Source organism: Euphorbia lathyris, chromosome 9, assembly GCF_963576675.1.
Source record: "Euphorbia lathyris chromosome 9, ddEupLath1.1, whole genome shotgun sequence".
Taxonomy (NCBI): domain Eukaryota; kingdom Viridiplantae; phylum Streptophyta; class Magnoliopsida; order Malpighiales; family Euphorbiaceae; genus Euphorbia; species Euphorbia lathyris.
Genome location: NC_088918.1, coordinates 70296373 through 70307658, shown reverse-complemented (window position 1 = coordinate 70307658; position 11286 = coordinate 70296373). Strand labels below are relative to the sequence as shown.

General features: G+C 34.0%; 1 protein-coding gene across 1 annotated transcript; it reads left to right on the top strand.

Moving 5' to 3' along the window:
* The first annotated feature begins 3039 nt into the window (after positions 1–3039).
* On the top strand, positions 3040–10978 carry LOC136205759 (uncharacterized). The gene is made up of 8 exons (XM_065996515.1): positions 3040–4266; positions 5833–6336; positions 6422–6556; positions 7250–7686; positions 8508–8600; positions 8680–8730; positions 8911–9099; positions 9970–10978. The coding sequence occupies exons 2-8, from the start codon at positions 5919–5921 to the stop codon at positions 10657–10659; spliced, it is 2013 nt and encodes a 670-aa protein (XP_065852587.1). The 5' UTR covers positions 3040–4266; positions 5833–5918; the 3' UTR covers positions 10660–10978.
* The last annotated feature ends 308 nt before the right edge of the window (positions 10979–11286 follow it).

The following is an 11286-nucleotide window of genomic DNA, read 5'->3' as shown; positions in this document are numbered from 1 at the left end:
ATAATTAGACATTGTTTAACCACACTACAAATATTTTTAAGTCATTTTGTTAGACTTTTGAACTGCGTGGCAGGTTTTAGAATTATCATGTCTGACATTGAGGAAGCCAATCAAAGTCATAGGGACAACACATCAATGTCTGATAATGAAGGAGAAAATCAACCTTATAATGGTAAGCATAACATCCCTTTAGGGTAAAGTTCAAATAAAATCCTTATGATTTCATTAATTTTCAAATAAAGAATTATGGTTTACTTTTTTATCAAAACAAGGATTGAGGTTTCAAACTTGGATTAATGCTATTAAAACCATCTTTAACGATCTGAAAATGAAAATTTTCAAGAATTAAAGTTGTTTAATGTCATATTTTCTAAAGAATTGCATTTTCGATTTTCGAAAATTATCTTTTTTGGAACTTTCTCTCTCTAAACATTAACTTTCTCTCTTTACCAAACATCACCTAAACAATCTCAAAATAAAAAAGTTGAAGAATTAAAGTTGCTTAAAATATTAATAGTTCTTAAAATATGTCATTTTTGAAGTCGTCCAATGTGATTTTAATAGTATCAATCGAAAAAATCCTTATTTTTGTTAAAGTTAAAAACCTCAATCATCGTTTTGATAAAAAGTAAACCACAGTCCTTTATCTGAAAATTAGTGAAACCACAGGGGTTTTATTTAAACTTTACCCTATTATAAATAAACAAATGAATTGGCATTTTCATTTTTAATGTTACTATTTATTAAGTTTTTATTTATTATATTTCTCTATCCATTCTATTTTATAATTGATTATTAGTTTTTTTATACTTTTCTAAGAATTTAAGTATTAAATTTTTATATTCGATCATTTGTTTTTTAATATTCTAAGATTTATTCTCTAACCATTATATAATAGAGAAATTTTTTTAGTTAAGTAAATTCATTATTTTAATTTTATATTAATTGTATTATAATTTGTATGAAATTTTCTTTTGTTTAATGTAAGTGCATTGCGCACAACTTTTTTTAAAAAAAAAGTTTGTATGAAATACCATAAAATGAAGGGACTATTGATTATAATGACTAATATAATGAAATGAAGGAACTAATTAATTTTTGTATAGCAAAAATACGATATATATCCCTAAATTTTGTTATAATCAATAGTCTAGTTGTCTCCTTATAATCTAAAAATCTATTAATATAAGAATATGTTGATCATGGTTTTGACTAACATATTTTTTGGATGATTTAAGAAAAGAGACTAAAATGTTAAGGAGAATAATATTTAGAAATTTTATAATATATTTTTACTAATATAAGAACTAACTAGTCTAATATGAAAAAAAAATTAATACTAATAAATTTTACCTTTTCAATAATAAAAATAAAAATTTCAATGATACATGTATGACAATCTCAATAATAAAGGTAAAAAATCCTCCTCCAGTTAATTTTGATTTTGATGAATTTTCAACATATCATAATCACAAAATGGACTTGCGAATCGAGGTAAATGATTTTTTTTTTTGCTAATGTAGACTATGTGTTTACTGTCTCTGGCCATTTCAAGAGGAATGTCACGACAAATTGTATCTCTTGGAACTCTTTTAGAGCTGGAGGTAAGGTTTTCCGATGTACCCTTCATCATATGGTTGTTGTCCATTGTCCACACATTATCGTTCTCATTGAGACTCATTTATCGGGGCATCATCCTGAAGGGATAGGGCGTGGCTTGTATTTCTCTAATATGAAAATTATGAAAATTGATGGTTTTAGTGGAGGTATCTGACTGTTCTGGTAGAGTGAAATGTTGATGTTAGGGTCATCTAGAAAAACAAACAGTATATTCATTGCTCCGTCCTCTATCTGGATAGCCCCGTTCCAGGTATTCCATTTCTTGCTACTTTTGTCTATGCCAGGACGCAGAATCGCTTTAAACGCGAATTTATGGAGGAGCTAAATGCTTTGGGCAATCTGATTGCTTCTCCCTGAATCATCTTGGACGATTTCAATTGCATCAATTCAGCGCATGAAAAAAGGGAGGCTATATGCGCATACTTGATAAGTGTATACCATGTTCTTTGATTGGATTAGCTCCCTCAGCTTTATCGACCTCGGTTTTACAGGCCTTCCCTTCACGTGGTTCAGGGGCTCTACCAACCAAACTCGTGTTTCCTACAATTGGATCGTACTTTATATAATGTGGATTGGAGTTTACAGTACCCTAAGGCTAATGTCAGACACTTACGCCGAAACAAATCCGACCATTGTCCTATTGGTATTTTTTTTGAAAGCAAACATCAGCCCCCGGTCAACCGTCCCTTCCGTTTCCAAGTAGCTTGGTTTAATCATCCTGATTTCACGAGCTTTTTTATTATACTTGAAAGGCTATCAATAATATAGTTACTGATTGTAATGCGTTTACTAATCCCTTTAAGTCTTAGAACTTCAACGTGTTTGGCCATATTGTGAACACATCATGAAACACAAGAATTTGTTGTATCATAGATTGGAGGGTGTCCAGGCTATACTTGTTATTAATGTAAATAGTGGTATCAAGGGTGGTTTGCCTCGAACATGCATCTACTCCATGTTAAATAAAGAACTTCTATATATATTTTGACGCGTGTAACATGGACCTACGTATATTATAAGAAACCCCACTATTTTAATTATTATATAGGGTCATAATACACGTGTCTAAATGTGAATTAAGTATTCTCCGAATGATATGGAAGATCCGGTGCTTGATATAATACTAGGAGGATCCACCAATAGTACATACTTCATAGGGTAGATTACATACGTGGTGTACAACATTTACCCGTAATCACACTTTGGTGTACAACCAAAATTTTGTCACACTAAACTGTACAACGTTCCAGTGACCTTCCACTAAAATGTACAGTCGGTAAAAATGACCGTTTAACGCAAGTCAACCATGACACGTCATCAATTTGACCACTTTAAAAAGTTAAAAATTTATACTGTATTAGAAATTACTAAAATATCCTCCCTTGAATTCCTCTCTCACGCTCTTTTCCTTTCTCTCACTAAATCCTCTCTGATTCTGATATTAGCAACGCCGAATCCTTCGCCGGTTCTGTCTTCTCTTGCCTCACCATGGGTCCTATCTATGGTCTTGAATCCTCTCTATTTTTATTCATTTTCGTTGAAGATTGCAATATTTTTCACTATCTTCTTCTCTATTTTTTGAAGATACTGATCTATTTGCACTATTCCTTGAATCCTACTGTTGGTGTTTCTAATGGTGTTAAGGATTGTATTACGGGAAAGTCTGATCAGAGATCTGTTAAAGAATGTTCTTCTTCAGATGCACTTCCTGTTGATTGTAGCAAGTTCAAATGTGGTGGTGGGAGCTCCGGCAGCGGCGACGACGACGACGACGGAGGTGGTGGTTCGCCTAAGAGAAGACCTCCGCGTTCGAGAATGCCAGGTTTTAGGCCTTCATTATCTCCACCACCACGGACTTTCAAGACTTCACCGTCTACTAGATCATATCCTCCACCACCGACTCCGGCGAAATCTTTCCATCCTCCTCCTTCACTGCCACCGCCTTCCAAGAAAGTATCCCCTGTAACACATTTGCCACCTCCATAGTTACCGCCGACGGCGGAGAAGTCACCGGCTCCTCCACCACATGAACATTCCCACTCCTATTCTCCACGGTGGATTTGAATGGATTACAGTCTAGCAGCGCTGAAGGTGTTATGCATACAACTGAAAGACGTTCGACAAACCCCTTAACAAAACGCATTAAACCTCGGCGGCGTTCTCTTCCAGCGCGCTTGGATACAAGTTCTATCTATCTCATTAACCTTTCTCATCCCCTTTCTCTTCTATGATTTTCTCCCTTAATCCTGTAATTTCCGCAGAGCATTATAGTCTCCAACGACGGTGACGGCGATTTCATTCTCAATGACGGCGATTGTAGACGAAGTGTATAATTTACCCATACTTCATAGACAATACTAATAAAAATATGTCAGAATAGAGAAAGGAAGAGAAATACAACAAAACGCACAACTCATCATCCCTAATCTTACTGGCTCGGCAAAAAACTCCTCGTTTGCAAGGGCCATTGAAGCGTCTTACGCCAATCAAATTTGATGATTTATTCAGACTTCTTCTCACTGAAGAACGACATTTGGAAATGGATACTATTTATGAATCGATCCAACCTTATGTATGGACGACGCCGAGGAAACAGGAAATAATGGAGGAGTGATAGGAATCAGCCCTCTCAGACTTACTCAAATGGTACAAACTCCAGTTTTTCTTCTTATGTTAATACTACTGAAATTCACCAATTATTTTCATAATTAGTTTTCTGTTGGTAATCATTCTTATCAATTGTGAGATATTTTATTAGTTCCTCAATCTCTCGTCAATTTATTATCAATTTATGCTCTTAGGGATTCTAATAGAGTGTCTCTTGAATTTTTTCTGATTACTTTGTTATCAAGGATTTGGCAACTATGATCATTCGGTACAAAGGCCAGACTAACCGTGTACTTTATTCTCTGTCTTTCTCTGCTTCAACTAAATGTTTAACAAATTTAGCTTATCTATCAACTTGGCATGATCGTTTAGCACATTTCCTCATTTCGGATACTGCCTCATTTCCTATTGTTAACTGGTTGCTTACATAATGGAACATGGGTTGGCCATGTTCCTCAAAAGTCTTGGTCCCATGCATTTGACAAGTGGTTTACCTCATAAATCGGACACCCATTCCCCAATTTCGACATGTCTCCCTTTTGAAAATTTGTTTCGTGAACCGTCTGATTATAAAACTTTAAGTGTCTTTGGATGCCTTTGTTATCCGTGGTTAAGACCATATGTGGAAACAAAGTTAGATCCACATTCCAAAGCATGTATTTCATGGGCTATAGTAGACTCCACAAGGGTTACAAATGTCTTGATCCATTTTCTCTGCAATTATTTATCTCACGTCACGTTTTATTTGATGAACAAGTGTTCCCTTGCACGAGGTTACTTGATGAATTTCACAAGAAAACCACATCCTCAGGTGCCTCTTCAACAATCCACTCTGCCTCGTCTCCAATTTCAGTGTCAATCCTCCAGGAACCATATAATGTCCATGTTCCACAACACAATCCTAACCCATGTCACTCCATATGTTAAGGTAGCCGATATTCTCAGCAAACCTTTGTTCAAGGATCGTATCCACAGTCTTCGACGCAAGTTCAACATTTGTACATCTCATGCTCAATAGAAAGGGAGGGTTATAAAGATTAATATACTATACAATCCTTGTCTGTTGAGTTATACTATGTGGAAAGGTTATGTCATTAGGTTTTATGTAACCCTAATGGTTTTGTATATATATCCCACTTATCATTAATATTGTTAATACCAAGGCTGAATATTGTCCACAAGTAAGAGTCTCGCTTTGTGAATTATATTATTTGAATCCAAAATTGCTTCATGTATCATTATTGTTAGAGAGTATAAATCCTTGACATGGTATCGTAGTCTCTTAGGCTAAATGGTGGAAGGTTCAAATCCTTATGACTCCCATTTATTAAAAGGAATTTCAATAAATGGTAAGATGGAATTGTGTTTGTACAAGCTTCATGCTTAGAAGCATCCGTTTTCAGGGATGTGTCATAAATTATAATGAATTCAATTATTAATCCTTAACTATCAGGTTAAGTTTTTGGTCCAGTTGGTTGTGTCGGTCAGTTTGGTAGTTGATACGGTTTTTCTTTAAATGAGAGTGTACTTGAGTTGCTTGGTTTTGATCTTACTAGAAAGAAGTTAACAGTTTTTTTTTTTTTTTGTTCAATTTGGTTTCCACAGAAGAAACGATAAATGGATTGGAATTATACAAGGCAGCACTGAGTGACGACTGGAGAAAAGCAGAAAGCATATATCAGAAACCAGGAATGAAATATGGAGCTATAATCACATCAAGAGGTGAAACTGCTCTTCATGTTGCAGCTTTAGCAAGTCATACTGATTTTGTGGAAAATCTAGTTAATAAAATGAATGAAGATGAGATCAGAATCCAAACCAGAACAAACGATGAAAATGTATTAGGGAATACAGCTTTTCATTGCGCAGCTATATCAGGAAATGTTAAAATTGCAAAAGCTATATCAATGAAAACCAACAAACTTGGGGACCTCGCTATGGCGAGAGGTGATGGAGATTTTTTACCAATTGATATGGCAGCTTTAAAGGGGAATAAGGAAATGGTGAGGTACTTATATGAAGCTACAAAACATCATCTTCAACTGCCTACTCGTCGAGGAAGATATCGCAAAACTTTGCTTGTCAGTTTAATTAAGTCCGGCATATATGGTAAGCTAAACTAAACTAAACTTCTATTCAATTTATTTATGTGCTTTTATGTGCTACTGATAATAGTTTATGCTTTGAATTGTAGATGTTGCGTTTGAAATGGCAAAAGCGGTTTTAAGTAATGGTAAAGCTCCTAAAGATATGGAAGAGGAAGCACTGAAAGTATTGGCACTAAAGCCTCTAAATCCTCCTGGATTTCTGGACAGATACATTCATCCATGTTAGTTCTCTTTTCTCTTTCTACTTTGGACAGCAACCAGTTATGGTCCTTCCACCCATTCAGATGATGCCACATTAGCAGTTAGGATGACGTGGAATCATATGAATGGAAGGAACATAATTGGTCGAGGTCCGCAGTAGAATTTTTTGATATAATGCCAAACCCTATTAGAAATAGTATGTGTTAATTCTAATTATACTCAGATAAAATGCATATATGGTCACTCAAGGTTAGGGTATATTTCATAAAGGTCATTGTACATCATTTCTTTCAATAAAATCATTGTACTTCACATTTGATTTCAATAAAATCATTTCCGTCTACAAAATTCACTAAAACTTTGTCCTGACACACAATTAACTATATGATATGTTGAAGTTAGAACTATGATTTCATCTGTTTTTCAGGTGATTTCACTAGTTTTCAAGTAAGTAGTTCTTTTGTATTGAGGCGGAAATTACCTAAATGTTGTTAGCTGATGTGGCAGTCATGCACACATGTTAGTAATCGGAATCGGAAATTACCTAAATGTTATTAATTGGCATATAGTCAATTGTCTTTTGTGTTACGTCAACATTTAGGTAAGTTTTTACCGATGGTTTCATTGAAAACAAATTTGAAGCTTAATGATTTTATCGAAATATGTAATTAGAATTTTTCTAACTATGAATATTTTGATTATGTAAATCTTAGTTTCCTGGAAGCATGAGGTGGATAAAAGTTTTATGTACAAAAACGGAGTGGAGCTAGTGCAACTATTGTGGGAGAAAATAGCATCAGATAGAAAAAGAGTTAGAAAGTTGATTGGTTCTGCAGATCAAAATCCAATATTAGAAGCAGCAAAACAGGGCAATTTTGAGTTCTTATCAATACTAATTGCTTCATATCCTGATGTCCTATTCAGTATTGATGATAATGGTTATACCATTTTTCACCATGCTATTTTGAACCGCCACGTGGATATCTTCAAATTGATACATATAGGTTCAGTTAAAACAGTTGTGACTTCATTCAGAGATGAAGAAGGTAACAATATGTTGCATCTTTCTGCAATGTTAGCTCCACCTAATCGACTTAACATTGTCCCCGGAGCTGCTCTTCAACTGCAGAGAGAACTTCTGTGGTTTGAGGTGATATTTTCTCACAGTTCCCATATATATATATATAGAGGTTGAATACATTAGAGCCCTTTAACTCGGCTCAAAAATTCCGTTGACCCTGAATGTAACATCTCTGTCCGGAGTGAGTGGTACTAGGATAGAGGCATGAGCAAGGAAGGCCCTAAGTGATGATAATAAGGCATGAATGAATTGAATCTCATGTCGAAAATGGAGAGCGGTTGAGACTTATAATAAGGTGGATTTCTAATGTATGTAGAGAAGTTTTAAAGTCGTGCTGCTCGAAGTCTTGGATTTAGGTCAAAGAAGACAACATTTATATGATATTGGATCATACTATCTGGACTTTAAGGATGTCACATTAGCTCTTGAACTTTTTCTCACATTATTAACACCCTATTTCTATGTGTGAGCATAAGAGGAGATTTTGGGTAAGTTTTAAACAAGTTTAGTGCGTCAATAGATGACTTTAGATGAAAGGTTATAGAATATTATATAATGAAGGGGGAGGTGAGATGAAGGAAGATGAAAATACTTAATCTCCAAATTTCATCAATTTGGTGGGACTTAAAATGGGGTTTTTTAAACTTCCAATTAACGTTTGAAATCTCTCTCCTGTTAATAACTTTATCTTCTCAAACAAAGTTTGATCTTTAACCCTCCATTATTTAACCTCCAAAAACCACCATCCAAGCAGACTCTTAAGTAAATTCAAAGACTAAAGAGGTATCTTAGGAGGCAAATTGGTTCTTTGGACCAAATTGAGGTATATAGTATATTTAGGAGATGGTCTTTCTTGTTGTTAATTCTTGCAAGAAAAATTTAATTTTTAGGAAGTGAAGAAGGTAATGGAGCCACATCAGGTCAACCGAAAAAAACGCACTGCAAGTTATCTCCAGCTCCAGAAAATGCTACAATTGCTTAAGGTGACAAATATTTTATTATTCACTCTTTTCACATTATTATTATTATTATTAATAGCTGCAGCATTAATTTAATCCTTAGGAAATGGAGGAGGTAATGAAGGAAAGTGGTCCCATTATTCCCTTATTTCAGGTGATATTATATCATTTCACTCTTCACGAATATAGATGATTTTAATCTCAATTATAAGATTCTAATTAATCTAGATTTAACTGTGGTAAACCAACTTCATTTGATCCAACCAGGTGAAAATCACGGTATATAATGGTATGAATTTGTAGGTTATTTAATGTTATAGTGAAAATATTTTAGAACTTGAAGATGGTGATGGAGCTACATAAAGTACCAGAAGAGTATCTTCCAACTACTATCCAACTTCAAATATTGTTTGAGGAAATGAAGATGGTGATGGAGCAACATGAGTTGAACCAAATTAAAGAATCTAAAGAAGACTATACTCCACGTCATTCCAACCTCCTAAGGGTGTTACTGTTGTTTAAGGTATCATTCTCTTAGTGTTAGTAGTTTATGTTATATCTATAGATAAACTCGAATATTGTCCCTAACATGTTATATACTTCCCACATGAGAAATGGTAAAATTTTATCATTAACATTTTCAATTTGGAGCAACATTAAGTTTAGATATAATGCTACATGAAGTAACTTCGGGCCAACTAATAGAACCTATGAAAAGAGACTTACCTAGATCTAGAGACAAGGCAGGGGGACACAGGAATATTAAAGTTTTGTTTGCCCATCAAGACCCACCCCTTATAGGTTTTGTTTGCCCATGCAAAATTATATTATAATCTTGGTACATTGGATTTCATTATTGAAAATTTGATAATTGTACAATTGTTTCAAATAAAGTTTTATGCACCTCTTTTCTATTATTATTTGGGTGCATTTCATCAGGTCCACTATAGAACTTTTCCGTGTCAACCCTTTCATCTTCATCAAGCCTTCATCTTCATCTACATGGTGCTTATTGTACATCTTTTTTCTTTTTGTCCCTATCTGAGGCAAAAATGATATTGTTTTGGACAGGGCAGGGCAGGGCAAATTTTTATCTTTTTATTTTTTGCACTGAAAGCATGTCAGATATTAATATAAATTGGACCTTTAACTATCAGTCTAAACTCTTAGTTCAATTGGTTCATTAAAAAGCAGTCAAAGACGACTCTGCCCTAAACTCTTAGTTCAATTGGTTCATTGAAAAGCAGTCAAAGACTGACTCTGCCCTAAACTCTTAGTTCAATTGGTTCATTGAAAAGCAGTCAAATACCGACTCTGCCAGTGCTTAGATTAAAAATTGCTCCACTTTGGCATTGTTTTGGTTCTAATACTTGTAAAATAAATAATAATGTAGGAAATGAAGAAATTAATGGAGCAACATGAACTGAACCAAAACAATAATTTGAGTGAAGAGTATACTCCTCAAGAATTATTCGTGAAAGAACATAAAGATCTAATGGAAAAAGGGGAGAAATGGATGAGAGATACTGCTAATTCATGCATGATTGTTGCAGCACTTATCACAACTATAGCATTTGCAGCTGCTATTACTGTACCGGGAGGCAATGCAGACGATGGTTATCCTAATTTTTTGAGTGAAATACTCTTCAAAGTTTTTGCTATAGCTGATTCTATCTCATTAATTTCATCAGCAACTTCACTGCTCGATTTCCTATCGATTCTAACTGCTCGATATACAATCAATGATTTCGTTTCGTCATTGCCTAACAAATTAACTATCGGACTTGTCACACTTTTCGTATCAATTGTGGCAATGATGGTTGCTTTTGTTGTAACCATTTTCATTATTTTCACAGATAGTCCTCTTCTGTTTACCATTCTTATTGCAGCAGTTTCTTCTCTGCCAATACTTTTGTTTATTCAGCAGCATTCGAGTCTCTTTCTTGATGTCTTTCGTTCTACTTATACTTCCTATTTCCTTTTCAAATCTGAAAAGAATCCTTCCTTGATTTTCAAGGGGAAAAATAAGAGAGGATCTTTTCTTTCTGTGAGGGCCTGTGGACAGCTTATATTAGATTTTTAGCCCATGTTTCTATTATTCTATTCTATTATTTGAGACATGTTGCTGGCAAACTCTTCGTCACTAGCCTTTCCGTGTTTCGTATCCATTTCTATTACTATTTTATAGTGGTCGTTTTTGTTTCTGTGTCAATTTACGTGCAACATTAAGCTTCCAGTATTATTGAGACTGATATTGATAGGCTAATGTTAACTTTCCTAGGTTAGTTGTTTTTGGTTGTTTTCTTTTGTTTATTTGTTTTGTGTTCTAGGCTACTCTTTGTAATTAAAAAAAAAAAACAAGTAAATTATACTCATGGATGATCCCAACTTTGATTTTTTTATACGGTTGAACTTTTAAAAATCAATATAAAAGTTACTAAACTTTGTTCTTAGTAGTATAAAAAAATCTCTTAGAAAAGTAAATAACCTATGATCTCAAAATGGAAAAAATACAAGTATTATGGTTATTTAGATTTACATTTCCTATGAAAAACATATTTTTTTAATTTTTAAAATCATAGTTTTTGGACCTTTTATATCATGCTCTTTAAGGTATAAAACTCTTTGACGGGTCACATTCATTTAACAAGTTATATTTTTCTATGAAAAAACATACAAAGAATATTCTCATAAATATATCAATTAATAA

Coding starts and splice junctions, on each gene's coding strand:
- LOC136205759 (XM_065996515.1), top strand. CDS start 5,919: ATGAAATATGGAGCTATAATCACATCAAGAGGTGAAACTGCTCTTCAT. Junction 8,731..8,910: donor CCATTATTCCCTTATTTCAG/GTGATATTATAT, acceptor AAAATATTTTAG/AACTTGAAGATGGTGATGGA. Junction 9,100..9,969: donor GGGTGTTACTGTTGTTTAAG/GTATCATTCTCT, acceptor ATAATAATGTAG/GAAATGAAGAAATTAATGGA.